At 47.6% G+C, this 26,707-nt stretch overlaps 1 protein-coding gene and 1 long non-coding RNA gene across 3 annotated transcripts in view; both read left to right on the forward strand.

The window, feature by feature from the left end:
* The window catches only part of LOC118396067 (E3 ubiquitin-protein ligase HERC2-like), a 270,532-nt gene that overhangs the window by 91,085 nt on the left and 152,740 nt on the right, over positions 1 to 26,707 (forward strand). The window contains 13 exon segments of the mRNA XM_052525726.1: positions 109 to 288; positions 2,550 to 2,686; positions 3,709 to 3,860; positions 7,566 to 7,757; positions 7,987 to 8,174; positions 11,512 to 11,704; positions 15,161 to 15,343; positions 15,810 to 15,994; positions 18,629 to 18,776; positions 19,396 to 19,592; positions 20,776 to 21,006; positions 21,275 to 21,413; positions 25,911 to 26,057. Of these exon segments, the coding sequence (XP_052381686.1) occupies positions 109 to 288; positions 2,550 to 2,686; positions 3,709 to 3,860; positions 7,566 to 7,757; positions 7,987 to 8,174; positions 11,512 to 11,704; positions 15,161 to 15,343; positions 15,810 to 15,994; positions 18,629 to 18,776; positions 19,396 to 19,592; positions 20,776 to 21,006; positions 21,275 to 21,413; positions 25,911 to 26,057 (2,272 nt within the window).
* LOC127908772 (uncharacterized) lies at positions 629 to 1,528 on the forward strand. 2 transcript variants are annotated; one of them, XR_008068383.1, is made up of 3 exons: positions 629 to 952; positions 1,103 to 1,127; positions 1,278 to 1,528. It is a non-coding gene; the product is annotated as an uncharacterized LOC127908772 (long non-coding RNA). The 2 variants fall into 2 exon arrangements; XR_008068382.1 differs by lacking the exon at positions 1,103 to 1,127 and adding an exon at positions 1,128 to 1,152.

A 26,707-nucleotide genomic window follows, 5' to 3' on the forward strand; every position in this document is an offset into this window, starting at 1 on the left:
CTCTTCTTCTGCTGTTTCTAAAGTCATGCCCCTCTATCCCACTCCTCTCCTTCATCCTGAATAGAGGTGTGATCTGCCATGTCAGTTGTATTGCTGTGTGTTGTCTAGCAGCAGGATAGGCTGGCTCCTCTCCTCAACACGGTCGCTCACGTCCAGAAGTTTAAGTGGCTGAAGCACAGTGTCCAGGGAGTCTTCTCTACCTCCAGCCTCATGGGAACCATCGTAGAGTTCGCTCTGAAGGAGGAGCCACTCGACGTGGAGAAGATGAGGAAGTGTCTTCTCAAACAGGTGCAGAATGGGACACGGACATTACCATTCAAGTACATTTTGTTTTTGTGCTGGGTGGACCAGCGGTCAGAATTCTATTTCTGTAGGGAAAATTAATGTCTACCTATGAAGGTGGAGGGACAGGGAAGACCATTCTGGGTGAATATTAAAGGGACATTACACTCCCAAATCTAATTTCGCAAATCTCAAATGTTGATTTATGTCCAATTGAATACATATCCCTGTCATCAGTTGTTCAAAGTGGAGAGAAGTGATTATGATGAGGTAGCAGGATAGTGAATATGATGAGGTAGCAGGATAGTGAATATGATGAGGTAGCAGGATAGTGAATATGATGAGGTAGCAGGATAGTGAATGAAATGAGGTAGCAGAATAGTGAATGAAATGAGGTAGCAGGATAGTGAATGAAATGAGGTAGCAGGATAGTGAATGAAATGAGGTAGCAGGATAGTGAATGAAATGAGGTAGCAGGATAGTGAATAAGATGAGGTAGCAGGATAGTGAATAAGATGAGGTAACAGGATAGTGAATGAAATGAGGTAGAAGAATAGTGAATGAAATGAGGTAGCAGGATAGTGAATAAGATGAGGTAGCAGGATAGTGAATAAGATGAGGTAGCAGGATAGTGAATAAGATGAGGTAGCAGGATAGTGAATGAAATGAGGTAGCAGGATAGTGAATGAAATGAGGTAGCAGGATAGTGAATGAAATGAGGTAGCAGGATAGTGAATGAAATGAGGTAGCAGGATAGTGAATGAAATGAGGTAGCAGGATAGTGAATGAAATGAGGTAGCAGGATAGTGAATAAGATGAGGTAGCAGGATAGTGAATATGATGAGGTAGCAGGATAGTGAATATGATGAGGTAGCAGGATAGTGAATAAGATGAGGTAGCAGGATAGTGAATAAGATGAGGTAGCAGGATAGTGAATAAGATGAGGTAGCAGGATAGTGAATAAGATGAGGTAGCAGGATAGTGAATAAGATGAGGTAGCAGGATAGTGAATGAAATGAGGTAGCAGGATAGTGAATAAGATGAGGTAGCAGGATAGTGAATAAGATGAGGTAGCAGGATAGTGAATAAGATGAGGTAGCAGGATAGTGAATAAGATGAGGTAGCAGGATAGTGAATGAAATGAGGTAGCAGGATAGTGAATGAAATGAGGTAGCAGGATAGTGAATGAAATGAGGTAGCAGGATAGTGAATGAAATGAGGTAGCAGGATAGTGAATGAAATGAGGTAGCAGGATAGTGAATACGATGATGTAGCAGGATAGCGAATACGATGAGGATAGTGAATAAGATGAGGTAGCAGGATAGCGAATAAGATGAGGTAGCAGGATAGCGAATAAGATGAGGTAGCAGGATAGCGAATAAGATGAGGTAGCAGGATAGCGAATAAGATGAGGTAGCAGGATAGTGAATAAGATGAGGTAGCAGGATAGTGAATGAAATGGGGGAGCAGGATAGTGAATAAGATGAGGTAACAGGACAGTGAATAAGATGAGGTAGCAGGACTATGAATGAAATGAGGTAGCAGGATTATGAATGAAATGAGGTAGCAGGACTATGAATGAAATGAGGTAGCAGGATAGTGAATGAAATGAGGTAGCAGGATAGTGAATGAAATGAGGTAGCAGGATAGTGAATGAAACGAGGTAGCAGGATAGTGAATGAAATGAGGCAGGGATTATGAATGAAATGAGGTAGCAGGATTATGATTGAAATGAGGTAGCAGGATTATGAATGAAATGAGGTAGCAGGATTGTGAATGAAATGAGGTCGCAGGACTGTGAATGAAATGAGGTAGCAGGATAGTGAGGAAGATGAGGTAGCAGGATAGTGAGGAAGATGAGGTAGCCAGATGTTGAGGAAGATGAGGTAGCCGGATGGTGAGGAAGATGAGGTAGCAGGATAATGAGGAAGATGAGGTAGCAGGATGGTGAGGAAGATGAGGTAGCAGGATAATGAGGAAGATGAGGTAACAGGATGGTGAGGAAGATGAGGTAACAGGATGGTGAGGAAGATGAGGTAGCAGGATGGTGAGGAAGATGAGGTAGCAGGAAAGGAGGAAGATGAGGTAGCAGGATAGTGAGGAAGATGAGGTAGCAGGATAGTGAGGAAGATGAGGTGGCAGGATAGTGAGGAAGATGAGGTGGCAGGATAGTGAGGAAGATGAGGAAGCAGGATTATATGAATGAAATGAGGAAGGTTTAGGGTTAGTTGCTTTGGTGTGTCTAATGTTGATGTTATATTCTCCAGTTGGAGCGTGCTGAGGTTCGGCTGGAGGGCATTGACACCATGCTGAAGCTGGCCTCTAAGAGCTTCTTGCTGCCCTCTGTCCAGTATGCCATGCTGTGTGGCTGGCAGAGGGTCATACCTGAGGGGACCAACATCGGGTACATGCCACTGGTTTTACAGTTGTTTCTGAGTTGGAAAGGATGTCTGTTGAGGAGCCTGAGACATGGCTGTGGACCCGGAGGAGGAATTTACCGTCTCATGGCAGCTGTGGAACTGTTTTAATGCATGTTTAGTTGTGTATATGTGTGTGTTAGTTACTGGTGTGTGTGTTAGTTACTGGTGTGTGTGTGTTACTGGTGTGTGTGTGTTACTGGTGTGTGTGTGTTAGTTACTGGTGTGTGTGTGTTAGTTACTGGTGTGTGTGTGTTAGTTACTGTGTGTGTTAGTTACTGTGTGTGTGTGTTAGTTACTGTGTGTGTGTGTGTTAGTTACTGTGTGTGTGTGTGTTAGTTACTGGTGTGTGTGTGTTAGTTACTGGTGTGTGTGTGTTAGTTACTGTGTGTGTTAGTTACTGTGTGTGTGTGTTACTGGTGTGTGTGTGTTACTGGTGTGTGTGTGTTACTGGTGTGTGTGTTAGTTACTGGTGTGTGTGTGTGTTACTGGTGTGTGTGTGTTACTTACTGTGTGTGTTATTTACTGTGTGTGTTAGTTACTGGTGTGTGTTAGTTACTGGTTTGTGTGTGTGTGTGTGTGTTAGTTACTGGTGTGTGTGTGTTTAGTTGTGTATATGTGTGTGTTAGTTACTGGTGTGTGTGTGTTACTGGTGTGTGTGTTAGTTACTGGTTTGTGTGTGTGTTAGTTACTGGTTTGTGTGTGTGTTAGTTACTGGTTTGTGTGTGTGTTAGTTACTGTGTGTGTTAGTTACTGGTGTGTGTTACTTGTGTGTGTGTGTGTGTGTGTGTGTGTGTGTGTGTGTGTGTGTGTGTGTGTGTGTGTGTGTGTGTGTGTGTGTGTGTGTGTGTGTGTGTGTTAGTTACTGGTGTGTGTGTGTTAGTTACTGTGTGTGTGTGTGTGTGTGTGTGTGTGTGTGTGTGTGTGTGTGTGTGTGTGTGTGTGTGTGTGTGTGTGTGTGTGTGTTAGTTACTGGTGTGTGTTAGTTACTGTGTGTTGTGTACCTCAGGGAGCCGCTGTCTGACTGTCTGAAAGACGTTGGTCTGATCCCTCCCTTCAACCGCATGCTGTTAGAGGTCACCTTTGGGAAGCTCTACTCCTGGTCCATCCAGAACCTACGCAACATCCTACTGGAGGCCAGCGGCAGCTTTAATCAACTGGGTGAGCTAACATGGCTCCACGTAGCCTTTAGTAGAGGTTACTAACATGGCTCCACGTAGCCTTTAGTAGAGGTTACTAACATGGCTCCACGTAGCCTTTAGTAGAGGCTACTAACATGGCTCCACGTAGCCTTTAGTAGAGGTTACTAACATGGCTCCACGTAGCCTTTAGTAGAGGCTATTAACATGGCTCCACGTAGCCTTTAGTAGAGGTTACTATCATGGCTTCACGTAGCCTTTAATAGAGGCTACTAACATGGCTCCACGTAGCCTTTAATAGAGGCTATTAACATGGCTCCACGTAGCCTTTAGTAGAGGCTACTAACACGGCTCCACGTAGCCTTTAGTAGAGGCTATTAACATGGCTCCATGTAGCCTTTAGTAGAGGCTATTAACATGGCTCCACGTAGCCTTTAGTAGAGGCTATTAACATGGCTCCACGTAGCCTTTAGTAGAGGCTATTAACATGGCTCCACGTAGCCTTTAGTAGAGGTTACTATCATGGCTTCACGTAGCCTTTAATAGAGGCTACTAACATGGCTCCACGTAGCCTTTAATAGAGGCTATTAACATGGCTCCACGTAGCCTTTAGTAGAGGCTACTAACATGGCTCCACGTAGCCTTTAGTAGAGGCTACTAACATGGCTCCACGTAGCCTTTAATAGAGGCTACTAACATGGCTCCACGTAGCCTTTAATAGAGGCTACTAACATGGCTCCGTAGCCTTTAGTAGAGGTTACTAATATGGCTCCACGTAGCCTTTAATAGAGGCTACTAACATGGCTCCACGTAGCCTTTAGTAGAGGCTACTAACATGGCTCCACGTAGCCTTTAATAGAGGCTACTAACATGGCTCCACGTAGCCTTTAGTAGAGGTTACTAACATGGCTCCACGTAGCCTTTAGTAGAGGTTACTAACATGGCTCCACGTAGCCTTTAGTAGAGGTTACTAAGAGCTATTACATGGCTCCACGTAGCCTTTAGTAGAGGCTATTAACATGGCTCCATGTAGCCTTTAGTAGAGGTTACTAACATGGCTCCACGTAGCCTTTAGTAGAGGCTACTAACATGGCTCCACGTAGCCTTTAGTAGAGGCTACTAACATGGCTCCACGTAGCCTTTAGTAGAGGCTATTAACATGGCTCCACGTAGCCTTTAGTAGAGGCTACTAACATGGCTCCACGTAGCCTTTAGTAGAGGCTACTAACATGGCTCCACGTAGCCTTTAGTAGAGGTTACTAACATGGCTCCACGTAGCCTTTAGTAGAGGTTACTAACATGGCTCCACGTAGCCTTTAGTAGAGGCTACTAACATGGCTCCACGTAGCCTTTAGTAGAGGTTACTAACATGGCTCCACGTAGCCTTTAGTAGAGGTTACTAACATGGCTCCACGTAGCCTTTAGTAGAGGCTATTAACATGGCTCCACGTAGCCTTTAGTAGAGGTTACTAACATGGCTCCACGTAGCCTTTAGTAGAGGCTATTAACATGGCTCCACGTAGCCTTTAGTAGAGGCTACTAACACGGCTCCACGTAGCCTTTAGTAGAGGCTATTAACATGGCTCCACGTAGCCTTTAGTAGAGGCTACTAACATGGCTCCACGTAGCCTTTAGTAGAGGTTATTAACATGGCTCCACGTAGCCTTTAGTAGAGGCTACTAACATGGCTCCACATAGCCTTTAAGAGGCTACTAACATGGCTCCACGTAGCCTTTAGTAGAGGTTACTAACATGGCTCACGTCCTTTAGTAGAGGCTACTAACATGGCTCCACGTAGCCTTTAGTAGAGGTTACTAACATGGCTCCACGTAGCCTTTAGTAGAGGTTACTAACATGGCTCCACGTAGCCTTTAAGAGGCTACTAACATGGCTCCACGTAGCCTTTAGTAGAGGTTACTAACATGGCTCCACGTAGCCTTTAAGAGGCTACTAACATGGCTCCACGTAGCCTTTAAGAGGCTACTAACATGGCTCCACGTAGCCTTTAGTAGAGGCTATTAACATGGCTCCACGTAGCCTTTAATAGAGGCTACTAACATGGCTCCACGTAGCCTTTAAGAGGCTACTAACATGGCTCCACGTAGCCTTTAGTAGAGGTTACTAACACGGCTCCACGTAGCCTTTAGTAGAGGCTATTAACATGGCTCCACGTAGCCTTTAGTAGAGGCTATTAACATGGCTCCACGTAGCCTTTAGTAGAGGCTATTAACATGGCTCCACGTAGCCTTTAATAGAGGCTATTAACATGGCTCCACGTAGCCTTTAAGAGGCTACTAACATGGCTCCACGTAGCCTTTAATAGATGCTACTAACATGGCTCCACGTAGCCTTTAGTAGAGGCTACTAACACGGCTCCACTTAGCCTTTAGTAGAGGCTATTAACATGGCTCCACGTAGCCTTTAGTAGAGACTAACATGGCTCCACGTAGCCTTTAGTAGAGGCTATTAACATGGCTCCACGTAGCCTTTAGTAGAGGTTACTAACACGGCTCCAGTAGCCTTTAGTAGAGGCTATTAACATGGCTCCACGTAGCCTTTAGTAGAGGCTACTAATATGGCTCCACGGCCTTTAATAGAGGCTACTAACATGGCTCCATGTAGCCTTTAGTAGAGGTTACTAACATGGCTCCACGTAGCTTTAGTAGAGGCTATTAACATGGCTCCACGAGCCAATAGAGGTTACTAACACGGCTCCACGTAGCCTTTAATAGAGGTTACTAATATGGCTCCACGTAGCCTTTAATAGATGCTACTAATATGGCTCCACGTAGCTGATGCTACTAATATGGCTCCACGAGCCTTTAGTAGAGGCTACTAACACGCCTCCACGTAGCCTTTAATAGAGGCTACTAACACGGCTCCACGTAGCCTTTAATAGAGGCTACTAACATGGCTCCACGTAGCCTTTAGTAGAGGCTACTAACATGGCTCCACGTAGCCTTTAGTAGAGGCTATTAACATGGCTCCACGTAAGTACTAACACGACCCTTTAGTAGAGGCTATTAACATGGCTCCACGTCTTTAATAGAGGTATTAACATGGCTCCACGACCAATAGAGGCTATTAACATGGCTCCACGAAGTAGAGGTGACCTTTAATAGAGGCTACTAACACGTCCACGTCCTGGTGGGTCCAGTACTTTTAATATCCATGTTTTATAGAGGTTGTCCTCATTGATGTCAATGGAAGAGTCAAAATTCTGGCAAATGAATGAATGAATGTATGACCTAACTCTGTCAGTCTGAGTTTTGACCATGTGGGAAGTATGACCTAACTCTGTCAGTCTGGGTTGTGACCATGTGACCAGGTGGGAAGTATGACCTAACTCTGTCACTCTGGGTTGTGACCATGTGGGAAGTATGACCTAACTCTGTCAGTCTGGGTTGTGACCATGTGGGAAGTATGACCTAACTCTGTCAGTCTGGGTTGTGACCATGTGGGAAGTATGACCTAACTCTGTCAGTCTGGGTTGTGACCAGGTGGGAAGTATGACCTAACTCTGTCAGTCTGGGTTGTGACCAGGTGGGAAGTATGACCTAACTCTGTCACTCTGGGTTGTGACCAGGTGGGAAGTATGACCTAACTCTGTCAGTCTGGGTTGTGACCAGGTGGGAAGTATGACCTAACTCTGTCAGTCTGGGTTGTGACCAGGTGGGAAGTATGACCTAACTCTGTCAGTCTGGGTTGTGACCATGTGTATTCCCAGGTGTACAGCCCGTCCCTCTCCAGACCATTACCAATGAGAACCCGGCCGGCCCCAGCCTGGGCACCATACCTCAGGCCCGTTTCCTTCTCTCCATGCTCCACATGCTGTCTCTAAAACACGGGGCCAACAGCCTCGCTCTGCTGCTTAACTCTGGAACTCTGGCTCTCACACAGAGCATCCTCCGACTCATCGGTGAGGACGGGCAGCGTGGAGTATGCCCTTTCAGACTCATATATATACATACACGCATACACACGACAGACAGACAGACAGACACACGACAGACAGACAGACAGACACAGACAGACACACAGACAGACAGACAGACAGACAGACAGACAGACAGACAGACACAGACAGACACACACACACACACACACACAGTTATTGATGATAGTCTGTTATTGACTATTCTTTCCAGGCCCCAGTACAGACAGCAGTGAGGAGGAGCTGGGGTCGAGAGGTCACGGGGGGTCTGCTACGGTACTGGAGGAGAGCAGAAAGGAGGCGACCCCCACTCCCCTGCCCGCCTCAGGGCCTGAACTTGCCGCTATGATGAAGATCGGAACCAGGGTGATGAGAGGACTGGACTGGAAGTGGGGAGATCAGGTCAATTACTGTAGTACTACTGGTATTATATAGTACTGGTGTACTACTATAACTATTATTACTACTACTACTACTACTACTATTAATACTACTAGTTTAAAATGATTCACTAAGTATGAGGAGACTGGACTGGAAGTGGGGAGATCAGGTCAATTACTGTAGTACTACTGGTATTATATAGTACTGGTGTACTACTATAACTATTATTACTACTACTACTACTACTACTATTAATACTACTAGTTTATACTGATTCACTAAGTATGAGGAGACTGGACCGGAAGTGGGGAGATCAGGTCAATTACTGATCTGCAGCAGCTACTCTTCCTGGGGTTTATTATGGATCCCCATTAGTTCAGACAGCAGCTACTCTTCCTGGGGTTTATTATGGATCCCCATTAGTTCAGACAGCAGCTACTCTTCCTGTGGTTTATTATGGATCCCCATTAGTTCAGACAGCAGCTACTCTTCCTGGGGTTTATTATGGATCCCCATTAGTTCAGACAGCAGCTACTCTTCCTGGGGTTTATTATGGATCCCCATTAGTTCAGACAGCAGCTACTCTTCCTGGGGTTTATTATGGATCCCCATTAGTTCAGACAGCAGCTACTCTTCCTGGGGTTTATTATGGATCCCCATTAGTTCCTGCCAAGGCAGCAGCTATTCTTCCTGGGGTTTATTATGGATCCCCATTAGTTCCTGTCAAGGCAGCAGCTACTCTTCCTGGGGTTTATTATGGATCCCCATTAGTTCCTGTCAAGGCAGCAGCTACTCTTCCTGGGGTTTATTATGGATTCCCATTAGTTCCTGCCAAGGCAGCAGCTACTCTTCCTGGGGTTTATTATGGATCCCCATTAGTTCCTGTCAAGGCAGCAGCTACTCTTCCTGGGGTTTATTATGGATCCCCATTAGTTCCTGCCAAGGCAGCAGCTACTCTTCCTGGGGTTTATTATGGATCCCCATTAGTTCCTGCCAAGGCAGCAGCTACTCTTCCTGGGGTTTATTATGGATCCCCATTAGTTCCTGCCAAGGCAGCAGCTACTCTTCCTGGGGTTTATTATGGATCCCCATTAGTTCCTGCCAAGGCAGCAGCTACTCTTCCTGGGGTTTATTATGGATTCCCATTAGTTCCTGAAGGCAGCAGCTATTCTTCCTGGGGTTTATTATGGATCCTCATTAGTTCCTGCCAAGGCAGCAGCTACTCTTCCTGGGGTTTATTATGGATCCCCATTAGTTCCTTCCAAGGCAGCAGCTACTCTTCCTGGGGTTTATTATGGATCCCCATTAGTTCCTGCCAAGGCAGCAGCTACTCTTCCTGTGGTTTATTATGGATCCCATTAGTTCCTGCCAAGGCAGCAGCTACTCTTCCTGGGGTTTATTATGGATCCCCATTAGTTCCTGCCAAGGCAGCAGCTACTCTTCCTGGGGTTTATTATGGATCCCCATTAGTTCCTGCCAAGGCAGCATCTACTCTTCCTGGGGTTTATTATGGATCCCCATTAGTTCCTGCCAAGGCAGCAGCTACTCTTCCTGGGGTTTATTATGGATCCCCATTAGTTCCTTCCAAGGCAGCAGCTATTCTTCCTGGGGTTTATTATGGATCCCCATTAGTTCCTGTCAAGGCAGCAGCTACTCTTCCTGGGGTTTATTATGGATCCCCATTAGTTCCTGTCAAGGCAGCAGCTACTCTTCCTGGGGTTTATTATGGATCCCCATTAGTTCCTGCCAAGGCAGCAGCTACTCTTCCTGGGGTTTATTATGTATCCCCATTAGTTCCTGTCAAGGCAGCAGCTACTCTTCCTGGGGTTTATTATGGATCCCCATTAGTTCCTTCCAAGGCAGCAGCTACTCTTCCTGGGGTTTATGGATCCCCATTAGGATCCCCATTATGGATTCCTGTTCCAAGGCAGCAGCTACTCTTCCTGGGGTTTATTATGGATCCCCATTAGTTCCTGGCCAAGGCAGCAGCTACTCTTCCTGGGGTTTATTATGGATCCCCATTAGTTCCTGCCAAGGCAGCAGCTACTCTTCCTGGGGTTTATTATGGATCCCCATTAGTTCCTGCCAAGGCAGCAGCTACTCTTCCTGGGGTTTATTATGGATCCCCATTAGTTCCTGCCAAGGCAGCAGCTACTCTTCCTGGGGTTTATTATGGATCCCCATTAGTTCCTGTCAAGGCAGCAGCTACTCTTCCTGGGGTTTATTATGGATCCCCATTAGTTCCTGCCAAGGCAGCAGCTACTCTTCCTGGGGTTTATTATGGATCCCCATTAGTTCCTGTCAAGGCAGCAGCTACTCTTCCTGGGGTTTATTATGGATCCCCATTAGTTCCAGAATGGGCAGCTTCTTCCTGGGGTTTAGATGAACCCCCATATTACTGTCAAGGCAGTAGCTAACTTCCTGGGGTTTATTAGCTTTCCCCAATGTGGTTCTGAATATAAGGCAGCAGCTACCATCTTCCTGGGGTTTATTAGATGTGATCCCCATGTATTTCCTGTCAAGGCAGCAGCTACTCTTCCTGGGGTTTATTATGGATGGGCATTATTCCTGCCAAGGCAGCAGCTACTCTTCCTTGGGTTTATTATGGATCCCCATTAGTTCCTGGCAAGGCAGCAGCTACTCTACCTGGGGTTTATTATGGATCCCCATTAGTTCCTGCCAAGGCAGCATCTACTCTTCCTGGGGTTTATTATGGATCCCCATTAGTTCCTGGCAAGGCAGCAGCTACTCTACCTGGGGTTTATTATGGATCCCCATTAGTTCCTGTCAAGGCAGCAGCTACTCTTCCTGGGGTTTATTAGGGCCCTGTTAGGGAGCTTCCTGGGTGGATTAGGGTCCAATGGCAGCAGCTACTCTTCCTGGGGTTTATTAGGGATCCTGAGGATCAAGCATTTCACACATGTTATCCAGATACTGACTGTCTATAGCAGCTTCCACCAGAATGGGCTTTAGGTGAGGCAGATGAACCTGTAGCCATATTACTTCAACAGTATTTAACATTAGATCGTCTTTAAGCTTTACAGGAATGTGGTTCTGAATATAAACAGCAACACCTCCACCATTGGCATTCCTGTGTTTTCGGTAGATGTGATAACCATGTATTGCTACCACTGTATCATCAAATACGTCATCTAAGTGAGTTACAGAGATGGGCAGAATATGAATGTCATCTGTTCCACTTCCTCTTTAAAGTTGTAATAGTAAAATGTGCAAGGTGGCCATAGAAATAAACGTGGGGTTTTGGGTGCGGGCTGTTTCCCAATGTTGGAAGGTGGGTCTGAGTGAAAAAGTTTGAGAACCCTTGTGCTAAATGACTAAAATGTTAGTCTCTGTCTAGGACGGTCCTGCGCCGGGTCTGGGCCGGGTGATAGGGGAGCTGGGTGAGGATGGGTGGATTAGGGTCCAATGGGATACCAGCAGTACCAACTCCTACAGGATGGGGAAGGAAGGAAAATACGACCTGAAACTGTCAGAGCCCCCGCCTGCCTCCCAGCCTGCTACTGAAGACTCTGACACCGAGGATGACACTGGTCAGTATATATGCACCCCCTGGTCAGTATATATGCACCCCCTGGTCAGTATATATACACCCCCTGGTCAGTATATATGCACCCCCTGGTCAGTATATATACACCCCCTGGTCAGTATATATGAAACCCCTGGTCAGTATATATGCATGGTCAGTATATATGCACCCCTGGTCAGTAGTATATAACCCCTGGTCAGTATATATGCACCCCCAAAACTATATATACACCCCTGTCAGGGGATAAAGAATATGTACCCCTAAACATATGTGAATATGCACCCCTGGTCAGTATATAAGATGCACCCCTGGTCAGTATATATACACCCCTGGTCAGTATATATGCACCCCTGGTCAGTGTGTGTATATATGCACCCCCTGGTCAGTATATATACACCCCTGGTCAGTATATATATACACCCCCTGGTCAGTATATATGCACCCCTGGTCAGTATATATGCACCCCTGGTCAGTATATATGCACCCCTGGTCAGTATATATACACCCCTGGTCAGTATATATATACACCCCTGGTCAGTATATATACACCCCTGGTCAGTATATATATACACCCCTGGTCAGTGTATATATATGCACCCCTGGTCAGTATATATCAGCACCCCTGGTCAGTGTATATATACACTCCCTGGTCATATATATACACCCCTGGTCAGTATATATGTACCCCTGGTCAGTATATACACCCCTGGTCAGTGTGTGTATATATGCACCCCCTGGTCAGTATATATGCACACCCCTGGTCAGTATATATGCACCCCAGTGGTCAGTGGTTAGTACATATACACCCCTGGTCATAGAGTACATGTGGTCAGTATATATGCACCCCTGGTCAGTGTGTGTATATATATACACCCCTGGTCAGTGTGTGTATATATGCACCCCTGGTCAGTACATATGCACCCCTGGTCAGTATATATGCACCCCTGGTCAGTATATATGCACCCCCTGGTCAGTATATATGCACCCCCTGGTCAGTATATATGCACCCCCTGGTCAGTACATATGCACCCCCTGGTCAGTACATATGCACCCCCTGGTCAGTATATATGCACCCCCTGGTCAGTATATATCCACCCCCTGGTCAGTATAAATCAAATCAAATTGTATTGGTCACATACACATGGTTAGCAGATGTTAATGCGAGTGTAGCGAAATGTAGTAGTAATAACCAACGAGTAATCTAACTAACAATTCCAAAACTACTACCTTATACACACAAGTGTAAGGGGATGAAGAATATGTACATAAACATATGTGAATGAGTGATGGCTGAACGGCATAGGCAAGATGCAGTAGATGGTATTAGAGTATATATACACCCCCTGGTCAGTGTATATATATACACCCCCTGGTCAGTGTGTGTATATATACACCCCCTGGTCAGTGTGTGTATATACACCCCATGGTCAGTGTATATATATATACACCCCCTGGTCAGTGTGTGTATATATATACACCCCCTGGTCAGTGTGTGTATATATATACACCCCCTGGTCAGTGTGTGTATATATATACACCCCTGGTCAATGTATATATACACCCCTGGTCAGTGTATATATACACACTCTGGTCACTGGTCAGTGTATATATACACCCCTGGTCAGTGTATATATATAATGTATATATACACCCCCTGGTCAGTGTATATATATACACCCCCTGGTCAGTGTGTGTATATATATACACCCCCTGGTCAGTGTGTGTATATATATATACACCCCCTGGTCAGTGTGTGTATATATATATACACCCCTGGTCAGTGTGTGTATATATATATACACCCCTGGTCAGTGTGTGTATATATATACACCCCCTGGTCAGTGTGTGTATATATATACACCCCCTGGTCAGTGTGTGTATATATATACACCCCCTGGTCAGTGTGTGTATATATACACCCCCTGGTCAGTGTGTGTGTATATATACACCCCCTGGTCAGTGTGGGTGTATATATACACCCCCTGGTCAGTGTGGGTGTATGTATATACACCCCCTGGTCAGTGTGTGTATATATACACCCCCTGGTCAGTGTGTGTATATATACACCCCCTGGTCAGTGTGATATATACACCCCCTGGTCAGTGTGTGTATATATACACCCCCTGGTCAGTGTGTGTATATATACACCCCTGGTCAGTGTGTGTATATATATTATTATTATTATTATATTGGTCAGTATTTATTGGTGTATATTATTATACACTGTGTATATATACACCCCTGGTCAGTGTGTGTATATATACACCCCCTGGTCAGTGTGTGTATATATATATTATGGTCATTGTGATTATATTATATCATTATTATATATTACCCCTGGTCAGTGTTATATTATTATTATACCCCCTGGTCATATATATTATACACCCCTGGTCAATGTGTATATATATACATATGTGTGTATATATACACCCCCTGGTCAGTGTGTATATATATATATTATATTATTATTATTATATTATATATTATTATACACCCTGGTCAGTGTGGGTGTATATATATACACCCTGGTCAGTGTGTGTATATATACACCCCCTGGTCATTGTGTGTGTATATATACACCCCCTGGTCAGTGTGATTGCACCCCCTGGTCAGTGTGTATATATACACCCCCTGGTCAGTGTGTGTATATATACACCCCCTGGTCATTGTGTGTGTATATATATATACACCCCCTGGTCAGTGTGTGTATATATACACCCCCTGGTCATTGTGTGTGTATATATATATATACACCCCTGGTCAGTGTGTGTATATATACACCCCCTGGTCATTGTGTGTGTGTATATATACACCCCCTGGTCAGTGTGATTGCACCCCCTGGTCAGTGTGTGTGTGTGTATATATATATATATATATATATATATACACCCCCTGGTCAGTGTGTGTATATATATATACACCCCCTGGTCAGTGTGTGTATATATATATACACCCCCTGGTCATTGTGTGTGTATATATATATACACCCCCTGGTCAGTGTGTGTGTGTATATATATATATATATACACCCCCTGGTCAGTGTGTGTGTATATATACACCCCCTGGTCATTGTGTGTGTATATATACACCCCTGGTCATTGTGTGTATATATATATACACCCTGGTCATTGTGTGTATATATACACCCCTGGTCATTGTGTGTATATATATACACCCCTGGTCATTGTGTGATATATACACCCCTGGTCATTGTGTGTATATATATACCCCTGGTCAGTGTGTGTGTATATATACACCCCCTGGTCATTGTGTGTGTATATATACACCCCCTGGTCATTGTGTGTGTATATATATATACACCCCCTGGTGCAATCAAATCAGTTAAATTAGATTTCTTAAGGCCTACATCAACAACGATCAAAGCAAGGTCTTCACAGTGTGTAGAAAGTTGTCAGACAGACCTTTTCTCTAATGTATATTCCTGTGTGTGTACTAGAAGGAGAGGTGCTGGATAAGAGTGCCCACCCTACAGCCATGTTGTTAACCAGCACAGTGAACCTGTTGAAGACCCTGTCTCTGTCTGCTGGGATCTACTCCGAGGTGATGCAGACAGACGCCACACGGACCCTCTGTGGTCTTCTCCGCATGCTGGTGGAGAGTGGAGCCAACGATAAGACCGGTAACTCGCTTGATCTCAAGAAAGAGGCTATGTAATCACTCAGCCCGGGAGAAATGTCTGTCTGACCTCTACCCTCAGGTTCTCACCGGCTAGTGTCCAGGGAGCAGCATCGTAGCTGGTGTACTCTGTCCTGACCTCTGACCTCTACCCTCAGGTTCTCACCGGCTGGTGTCCAGGGAGCAGCATCGTAGCTGGTGTACTCTGTCCTGACCTCTGACCTCTACCCTCAGGTTCTCACCGGCTGGTATCCAGGAAGCAGCATCCTAGCTGGTGTACTCTGTCCTGACCTCTGACCTCTACCCTCAGGTTCTCACCGGCTGGTGTCCAGGGAGCAGCATCGTAGCTGGTGTACTCTCTGTCCTGACCTCTGACCTCTACCCTCAGGTTGTCCATCTCACCGGCTGGTGTCCAGGGAGCAGCATCGTAGCTGGTGTACTCTGTCCTGACCTCTGACCTCTACCCTCAGGTTGTCCATCTCACCGGCTGGTGTCCAGGGAGCAGCATCGTAGCTGGTGTACTCTGGGTTTCATCCGCAGCGTGGCCCTCCAGCCTCAGATGTGTTCTTCTCTCAGTACTTCAGCCTGGATCGGTCTGCTGATCCGCATCGTAGAGGGACAACAGTCCTGTAATGCTGTTACTCTGCAGAGACAGGTAAGACCACCTTGATGTTGGTCAATAAAAGACTGGTGGTGATGTCCTGCTGGGCAAGCTCTACCTTTGGTACTAGTGAAGACTGGTGGTGATGTCCTGCTGGGGAAGCTCTGTCTTTGGTACCAGTAAAGACTGGTGGTGATGTCCTGCTGGTGCTGGGGAAGCTCTACCTTTGGTACCAGTAAAGACAGGTGGTGATGTCCTGCTGGGGAAGCTCTACCTTTGGTACCAGTAAAGACTGGTGTTGATGTCCTGCTGGGGAAGCTCTGTCTTCGGTACCAGTAAAGACTGGTGTTGATGTCCTGCTGGGGAAGCTCTGCCTTTGGTACCAGTAAAGACTGGTGGTGATGTCCTGCTTGGGAAGCTCTGCCTTTGGTACCAGTAAAGACTGGTGGTGATGTCCTGCTGGGGAAGCTCTACCTTTGGTACCAGTAAAGACAGGTGGTGATGTCCTGCTGGGGAAGCTCTACCTTTGGTACCAGTAAAGACTGGTGGTGATGTCCTGCTGGGGAAGCTCTGTCTTTGGTACCAGTCAAACTGGCCTCCATCAGGTACCAGAGAGACAGTACAGGCCTCCATCAGGTACCAGAGAGACAGTACAGACCTCCATCAGGCTCCAGAAGGGACATTTACAGGCCTCCATCAGGCTCCAGAGAGACAGTACAGGCCTCCATCAGGCTCCAGAGTAGACAGTACAGGCCTCCATCAGGTACCAGAGAGACAGTACAGGCCTCCGTCAGGCTCCAGAGAGACAGTACAGGCCTCCGTCAGGCTCCAGAGAGACAGTACAGGCCTCCGTCAGGCTCCAGAGAGACAGTACAGGCCTCCGTCAGGCTCCAGAGAGACAGTACAGGCCTCCGTCAGGCTCCAGAGAGACAGTACAGGCCTCCGTCAGGCACCAGAGAGACAGTACAGGCCTCCGTCAGGCACCAGAGAGACAGTACAGGCCTCCGTCAGGCTCCAGAGAGACAGGCCTACAGGCCTCCGAGAGACAGTACAGGCCTCCGTCAGGCCAGAGAGACAGTACAGGCCTCCGTCAGGCACCAGAGAGACAGTACAGGCCTCCGTCAGGCACCAGAGAGACAGGCCTCCGTCAGGCACCAGGCAGTACAGGCCTCCGTCAGGCACCAGAGAGACAGTACAGGCCTCCGTCAGGCACCAGAGAGACAGTACAGGCCTCCGTCAGGCACCAGAGAGACAGTACAGGCCTCCGTCAGGCACCAGAGAGACAGTACAGGCCTCCGTCAGGCACCAGAGAGACAGTACAGGCCTCCGTCAGGCACCAGAGAGACAGTACAGGCCTCCGTCAGGCACCAGAGAGACAGTACAGGCCTCCGTCAGGCACCAGAGAGACAGTACAGGCCTCCGTCAGGCACCAGAGAGACAGTACAGGCCTCCGTCAGGCACCAGAGAGACAGTACAGGCCTCCGTCAGGCACCAGAGAGACACCAGACCAGAGACAGGCCTCCGTCAGGCACCAGGCAGTACAGGCCTCCGTCAGGCACCAGAGAGACAGTACAGGCCTCCGAGAGACAGTCAGGCACCAGAGAGACAGTACAGGCCTCCGTCAGGCACCAGAGAGACAGTACAGGCCTCCGTCAGGCACCAGAGAGACAGTACAGGCCTCCGTCAGGCACCAGAGAGACAGTACAGGCCTCCGTCAGGCACCAGAGAGACAGGCCTCCGTCCAGGCAGGCAGTACAGGCCTCCGTCAGGCACCAGAGAGACAGTACAGGCCTCCGTCAGGCACCAGAGAGACAGTACAGGCCTCCGTCAGGCACCAGAGAGACAGTACAGGCCTCCGTCAGGCACCAGAGAGACAGTACAGGCCTCCGTCAGGCACCAGAGAGACAGTACAGGCCTCCGTCAGGCTCCAGAGAGACAGTACAGGCCTCCGTCATGCTCCAGAGAGACAGTACAGGCCTCCGTCAGGCACCAGAGAGACAGTACAGGCCTCCGTCAGGCACCAGAGAGACAGTACAGGCCTCCGTCAGGCACCAGAGAGACAGTACAGGCCTCCGTCAGGCACCAGAGAGACAGGCCTCCGTCAGGCAGGCCAGGCCTCCGTCAGGCACCAGAGAGACAGTACAGGCCTCCGTCAGGCACCAGAGAGACAGTACAGGCCTCCGTCAGGCACCAGAGAGACAGTACAGGCCTCCGTCAGGCTCCAGAGAGACAGTACAGGCCTCCGTCAGGCTCCAGAGAGACAGTACAGGCCTCCGTCAGGCTCCAGAGAGACAGTACAGGCCTCCGTCAGGCTCCAGAGAGACAGTACAGGCCTCCGTCAGGCTCCAGAGAGACAGTACAGGCCTCCGTCAGGCTCCAGAGAGACAGTACAGGCCTCCGTCAGGCTCCAGAGAGACAGTACAGGCCTCCGTCAGGCTCCAGAGAGACAGTACAGGCCTCCGTCAGGCTCCAGAAGGGACTGAATAGAGAGGGAGATTACCACGAGGCATGTCCCTTACACGGTCTCCTCCTCCCTGTCTCCAGATGTCTAACTGATCTTGGCTCTGCGTCCTGGCTCTGCGTCCTGGTTCTGCGTCTGCTTTATAGAGATGGCTAAACGAGACATTCCCCTTATCCCCTGTGTCCATATTATTCTGTGTGTAACGAGTGTCTCCTCCCTGTCTCCAGATCCTGGCTCTGCGTCTGCTGCAGGCCGTGCTCCCCTCCTGGGACAAGATGGAGAGGTCTCAGGACATGAAGTTCCTGGTGGAAAAACTCTTTGGATTCCTGGGGTGTCTACTACGCTCCTGCTCCTCTGACCTTCCCCTGATCAGAGGTATGTACCCTAACCCGTGACCCTTAACCCCTCACCCTGATCCTAAACTCTTTGGTTTCCTGGGTTGTCTACTGCGCTCCTCTGACCTTCTCCTGCTCAGAGGTATGTACCCTAACCCGTGACCCTTAACCCCTCACCCTGATCCTAAACTCTTTGGTTTCCTGGGTTGTCTACTGCGCTCCTCTGACCTTCTCCTGCTCAGAGGTATGTACCCTAACCCGTGACCCCTAACCCCTCACCCTGATCCTAAACTCTTTGGTTTCCTGGGTTGTCTACTGCTCAGAGATATGTACCCTAACCCGTGACCCCTAACCCCTCACCCTGATCCTAAACTCTTTGGTTTCCTGGGTTGTCTACTGCTCAGAGATATGTACCCTAACCCGTGACCCCTAACCCCTCACCCTGATCCTAAACTCTTTGGTTTCCTGGGTTGTCTACTGCTCAGAGATATGTTAAGGTTTAATACAACGTCATGAACAAATGAAGGCATGAAAGATCAATAATATGCTCCATGTGCAAGACCAAGAGCAGCAGCGTATTCACGTAGAACGTTGCCTCAGAGTAACTTCATCTGCTTTCTTTTGTCTGTTCTCTGTCATAACATGTCTTCCTGTCACAGAGGGCTCTCTGAGACGCAGGAAGTCCCGACCCCAGGCCTCTCTGACAGCCAGTCACAGCAGTACACTGGCTGAGGAGATAGTTGCTGTGCTGCGCACGCTGCACTCCCTGGGCCAATGGAACGCTCTGCTCAACGTCTATATCAACTGTCAACTCAGCTGTATAGGAGATGTGATGGCCGGACGACACTCTGACACGGTACTCACCTTTTACTGCACTATGGGCCCGTTTCCCAGACACACATTAAGCCCTGGACTAAGAAGCTCTTTCAACGGAGAATCTGCAACTTGTGATGATGACTTCATGTGGGAGTAGCAGCGCTTAGTGTATGTTCAAGAGAGATTTCGCCCTCAGGGTCAACTTCAGTTTCCCAATCTCACCGTTGTATAACCCTTCACGACCCTTATGGCAGGGTTCTAACGCCCATCCTCATGTTGACTTTACTCTTCTTTAGGAAAACATCTGCATCGTAGACATTATCACTGTATAATACTCTCTCTCTCTCTGTCTCTCTCTCTGTCTCTCTCTCTGTCTCTGTGTCTCTGTCTCTGTGTCTCTGTCCCTCTCTCTCTGTCCCTCTCTCTCTCTCTGTCCCTCTCTCTCTCTCTGTCTCTGTGTCTCTGTCTCTCTCTCTCTCTGTCCGTCTCTCTCTCTCTGTCCGTCTCTCTCTCTCTGTCCGTCTCTCTCTCTCTGTCCGTCTCTCTCTCTCTCTGTCCGTCTCTCTCTCTCTGTCCGTCTCTATCTCTGTCCGTCTCTATCTCTGTCCGTCTCTCTCTCTCTGTCCCTCTCTCTCTCTCTGTCCCTCTCTCTCTCTCTCTGTCCCTCTCTCTCTCTCTCTCTCTCCCTCTCTCTCTCTCTCTCTCTCTCTCTCTCTCTGTCCCCCTCTCTCTCTCTGTCCCTCTCTCTCTGTCTGTCTCTCTCTGTCCCTCTCTGTCTCTCTCTCTCTCTCTGTCCCTCTCTCTGTCCCTCTCTCTCTGTCTCTCTCTCTCTGTCCTCTCTCTCTGTCTCTCTCTCTGTCTCTCTCTCTGTCTCTCTCTCTGTCTCTCTCTGTCTCTCTCTCTCTCTGTCTCTCTCTCTCTCTCTCTGTCTCTCTCTCTCTCTGTCTCTCTCTCTCTCTCTCTCTGTCTCTCTCTCTCTCTGTCCCTCTCTCTCTCTCTGTCCCTCTCTCTCTCTCTCTCTCTCTCTCTCTCTCTCTCTCTCTCTCTCTCTCTCTCTCTCTCTCTCTCTCTCTCTCTCTGTCCCTCTCTCTCTCTCTCTCTCTCTCTCTGTCTCTCTCTCTGTCCCTCTCTCTCTCTCTCTCTCTCTCTCTCTCTGTCCCTCTCTCTCTCTGTCCTCCTCTCTCTTTCTCTCTCTCTCTGTCCCTCTCTCTCTTTGTCCCTAGACTGTCCTGGAGGAGTACTTTCCTGACTCGGAGGGCCCCAGGGTGGGTAGTCTGATGGCCGTGCTGGCTGTGATCGGGGGCATCGATGGGAGGCTGAGGCTGGGTGGACAGGTCATCCATGAGGAGTATGGAGAGGGAACGGTCACACGCATCACACCTAAAGGACGAATCACAGTGCAGTTTCATGAGATGAGGACATGTCGGGTCTGCCTGCTCAGCCAACTCAAACCAGTAGGTGTTTTGCCGTTCACACACACACACAGTCTTGTACAGCTAACCTTGTGGGGACACACAATTCAGTCCCATCCAAAATCCTATTTTCCCTGAACATAACCCTAGCTCCTAACCCTTAACGTAATTCTAACCTTAAACCTAAACCGCCTAGAAATAGCATTAGACCTCGTAGGGACTTCTGGTCCCCACAAGAATAGGCCACCACGTCCACACACACACCATTATCTCCAGGTCTTGTTGTAATAACCCTGTGTCTGTCCTCCAGCTCCCAGTAGTATCGTTCAGTGTTCAGAACCTTCCCTTCTCTGACTCCATGTTGGTTGTCTGGGCTCAACTGGTTAACCTGGCCGGCAGCAAGCTGGAGAAACACCGCCTGAAGAAGTCTCTCGGCCGCGGACTCACAGGTAGGACACCCACAGAATCACTGTCTGAGTCACAAACTGTAGTGGTTAACTCACTCTCTGAATCACTGTCACAAACTGTAGTAGTTAACTCTCTGAATCACTGAGTCACAAACTGTAATAGTTAACTCTCTGAATCACTGAGTCACAAGCTGTAATAGTTAACTCTCTGAATCACTGAGTCACAAACTGTAGTAGTTAACTCTCTGAATCACTGTCACAAACTGTAATAGTTAACTCTCTGAATCACTGTCTGAATCACAAACTGTAGTGGTTAACTCTCTGGATCACTGAGTCACAAACTGTAGTAGTTAACTCTCAGAATCACTGTCTGAGTCACAAACTGTAGTAGTTAACTCTCTGAATCACTGAGTCACAAACTGTAGTAGTTAACTCTCTGAATCGCTGAGTCACAAACTGTAGTAATTAACTCTCTGAATCGCTGAGTCACAAACTAGTAGTTAACTCTGAATCACTGTCTGAGTCACAAACTGTAGTAGTTAACTCTCTGAATCACTGAGTCACAAACTGTAGTAGTTAACTCTCTGAATCGCTGAGTCACAAACTGTAGTAGTTAACTCTGAATCACTGAGTCACAAACTGTAATAGTTAACTCTCTGAATCACTGAGTCACAAACTGTAGTAGTTAACTCTGAATCACTGAGTCACAAACTGTAATAGTTAACTCTCTGAATCACTGAGTCACAAACTGTAGTAGTTAACTCTGAATCACTGAGTCACAAACTGTAGTAGTTAACTCTCTGAATCACTGAGTCACAAACTGTAGTAGTTAACTCTGAATCACTGAGTCACAAACTGTAGTAGTTAACTCTCTGAATCACTGAGTCACAAACTGTAGTAGTTAACTCTCTGAATCACTGAGTCACAAACTGTAATAGTTAACTCTCTGAATCACTGAGTCACAAACTGTAATAGTTAACTCTCTGAATCACTGAGTCACAAACTGTAGTAGTTAACTCTCTGAATCACTGAGTCACAAACTGTAATAGTTAACTCTCTGAATCACTGAGTCACAAACTGTAATAGTTAACTCTCTGAATCACTGAGTCACAAACTGTAATAGTTAACTCTGAATCACTGAGTCACAAACTGTAATAGTTAACTCTCTGAATCACTGAGTCACAAACTGTAGTAGTTAACTCTGAATCACTGAGTCACAAACTGTAGTAGTTAACTCTGAATCACTGAGTCACAAACTGTAGTAGTTAACTCTCTGAATCACTGAGTCACAAACTGTAGTAGTTAACTCTGAATCACTGAGTCACAAACTGTAATAGTTAACTCTCTGAATCACTGAGTCACAAACTGTAGTAGTTAACTCTGAATCACTGAGTCACAAACTGTAATAGTTAACTCTCTGAATCACTGAGTCACAAACTGTAATAGTTAACTCTCTGAATCACTGAGTCACAAACTGTAATAGTTAACTCTCTGAATCACTGAGTCACAAACTGTAATAGTTAACTCTCTGAATCACTGAGTCACAAACTGTAATAGTTAACTCTCTGAATCACTGAGTCACAAACTGTAGTAGTTAACTCTGAATCACTGAGTCACAAACTGTAATAGTTAACTCTCTGAATCACTGAGTCACAAACTGTAGTAGTTAACTCTCTGAATCACTGAGTCACAAACTGTAATAGTTAACTCTCTGAATCACTGAGTCACAAACTGTAATAGTTAACTCTCTGAATCACTGAGTCATGCATGGTGGAGTCTGGAGCTCATGTACTGACCTCACTGCAAACCAGGGGTGAAATTATTTAATGAGGGAAATGTAAAACAAATAAAGTTGAGTTCACGGTTAAAAAAAGGAACAGGAAGGAACGGTATAAACCAGTATTTTGGGGTTCAAACCGGTTCAGTGAAACAGGCCAGACAAACACACTGGAACCAGGCCAGACAAACACACTGGAACCAGGCCAGACAAACACACTGGAACCAGGCCAGACAAACACACTGGAACCAGGCCAGACAAACACACTGGAACCAGGCCAGACAAACACACTGGAACCAGGCCAGACAAACACACTGGAACCAGGCCAGACAAACACACTGGAACCAGGCCAGACAAACACACTGGAACCAGGCCAGACAAACACACTGGAACCAGGCCAGACAAACACACTGGAACCAGGCCAGACAGACACACTGGAACCAGGCCAGACAGACACACTGGAACCAGGCCAGACAAACACTCTGGAACCAGGCCAGACAAACACACTGGAACCAGGCCAGACAAACACACTGGAACCAGGCCAGACAAACACACTGGAACCAGGCCAGACAAACACTCTGGAACCAGGCCAGACAAACACTCTGGAACCAGGCCAGACAAACACTCTGGAACCAGGCCAGACAAACACTCTGGAACCAGGCCAGACAAACACTCTGGAACCAGGCCAGACAAACACACTGGAACCAGGCCAGACAGACACACTGGAACCAGGCCAGACAGACACACTGGAACCAGGCCAGACAGACACACTGGAACCAGGCCAGACAAACACACTGGAACCAGGCCAGACAGACACACTGGAACTAGGCCAGACAGACACACTGGAACCAGGCCAGACAGACACACTGGAACCAGGCCAGACAAACACACTGGAACCAGGCCAGACAAACACACTGGAACCAGGCCAGACAGACACACTGGAACCAGGCCAGACAGACACACTGGAACCAGGCCAGACAGACACACTGGAACCAGGCCAGACAGACACACTGGAACCAGGCCAGACAGACACACTGGAACCAGGCCAGACAAACACACTGGAACCAGGCCAGACAAACACACTGGAACCAGGCCAGACAAACACACTGGAACCAGGCCAGACAAACACACTGGAACCAGGCCAGACAAACACACTGGAACCAGGCCAGACAAACACACTGGAACCAGGCCAGACAAACACACACTGGAACCAGGCCAGACAAACACACACTGGAACCAGGCCAGACAAACACACACTGGAACCAGGCCAGACAAACACACACTGGAACCAGGCCAGACAAACACACACTGGAACCAGGCCAGACAAACACACACTGGAACCAGGCCAGACAAACACACACTGGAACCAGGCCAGACAAACACACACTGGAACCAGGCCAGACACCTGCTGTCTGTGAGCGTCTGCTAAATGACTTAAATGTAAATGTTTACTATAATGTTCTGACTGAGACAATGCACTTTACATCCTGTTGTCTTTCTGGAAGTGATCTGTTTAGTGCTGTGGTACATGATGTGGTGGGTTCCTGTTGTCTTTCTGGCAGGGATCTGCTTAGTGCTGTGGTACATGATGTGGTGGGTTCCTGTTGTCTTTCTGGCAGTGATCTGCTTAGTGCTGTGGTACATGATGTGGTGGGTTCCTGTTGTCTTTCTGGCAGTGATCTGCTTAGTGCTGTGGTACATGATGTGGTGGGTTCCTGTTGTCTTTCTGGCAGTGATCTGCTTAGTGCTGTGGTACATGATGTGGTGGGTTCCTGTTGTCTTTCTGGCAGTGATCTGCTTAGTGCTGTGGTACATGATGTGGTGGGTTCCTGTTGTCTTTCTGGCAGTGATCTGCTTAGTGCTGTGGTACATGATGTGGTGGGTTCCTGTTGTCTTTCTGGCAGTGATCTGCTTAGTGCTGTGGTACATGATGTGGTGGGTTCCTGTTGTCTTTCTGGCAGTGATCTGCTTAGTGCTGTGGTACATGATGTGGTGGGTTCCTGTTGTCTTTCTGGCAGTGATCTGCTTAGTGCTGTGGTACATGATGTGGTGGGTTCCTGTTGTCTTTCTGGCAGTGATCTGCTTAGTGCTGTGGTACATGATGTGGTGGGTTCCTGTTGTCTTTCTGGCAGTGATCTGCTTAGTGCTGTGGTACATGATGTGGTGGGTTCCTGTTGTCTTTCTGGCAGTGATCTGATTAGTGCTGTGGTACATGATGTGGTGGGTTCCTGTTGTCTTTCTGGCAGTGATCTGCTTAGTGCTGTGGTACATGATGTGGTGGGTTCCTGTTGTCTTTCTGGCAGTGATCTGCTTAGTGTTGTGGTACATGATGTGGTGGGTTCCTGTTGTCTTTCTGGCAGTGATCTGCTTAGTGCTGTGGTACATGATGTGGTGGGTTCCTGTTGTCTTTCTGGCAGTGATCTGCTTAGTGCTGTGGTACATGATGTGGTGGGTTCCTGTTGTCTTTCTGGCAGTGATCTGCTTAGTGCTGTGGTACATGATGTGGTGGGTTCCTGTTGTCTTTCTGGCAGTGATCTGCTTAGTGCTGTGGTACATGATGTGGTGGGTTCCTGTTGTCTTTCTGGCAGTGATCTGCTTAGTGCTGTGGTACATGATGTGGTGGGTTCCTGTTGAATGGTTCTTTATGCCTCACTAACCTGACTCCACCTCCTGTTCGTCTCTCATCCTAACTCTATTTCACACAGTAGAAGTCTGTCTGTTCAGTGTGTGTTTGTGACAGTCCGTGTGTGGTTGTCATCTAGCTGACCAGGTCGATGTTGGCCTCTTGCGGTGCCAGCAGCTGAGACTGTACATCCTGAAGGCAGCCAGGACCCTCCTCTCGCACCAGGACAAACTACGACAGATCCTCTCACAGGCTGCCGTGCTGGATCTCCCACCCAACCCCAGTGGTAAGCACTGATTCCAGGTCAGATCTAGTACTAGATCTCCCACCCAACTCTGGTGGTAAGCACTGATTCCAGGTCAGATCTAGTACTAGATCTCCCACCCAACCCCAGTGGTAAGCACTGATTCCAGGTCAGATCTAGTACTAGATCTCCCACCCAACTCCAGTGGTAAGCACTGATTCCAGGTCAGATCTAGTACTAGATCTCCCACCCAACTCCAGTGGTAAGCACTGATTCCAGGTCAGATCTAGTACTAGATCTCCCACCCAACCCCAGTGGTAAGCACTGATTCCAGGTCAGATCTAGTACTAGATCTCCCACCCAACCCCAGTGGTAAGCACTGATTCCAGGTCAGATCTAGTACTAGATCTCCCACCCAACCCCAGTGGTAGTGATTCCAGGTCAGATCTCCCACCCAACCCCAGTGGTAAGCACTGATTCCAGGTCAGATCTAGTACTAGATCTCCCACCCAACTCCAGTGGTAAGCACTGATTCCAGGTCAGATCTAGTACTAGATCTCACCCAACTCTGGTGGTAAGCACTGATTCCAGGTCAGATCTAGTACTAGATCTCCCACCCAACTCCAGTGGTAAGCACTGATTCCAGGTCAGATCTAGTACTAGATCTCCCACCCAACTCCAGTGGTAAGCAC

This window comes from Oncorhynchus keta, chromosome 1 (assembly GCF_023373465.1).
Source record: "Oncorhynchus keta strain PuntledgeMale-10-30-2019 chromosome 1, Oket_V2, whole genome shotgun sequence".
NCBI classification, from domain to species: domain Eukaryota; kingdom Metazoa; phylum Chordata; class Actinopteri; order Salmoniformes; family Salmonidae; genus Oncorhynchus; species Oncorhynchus keta.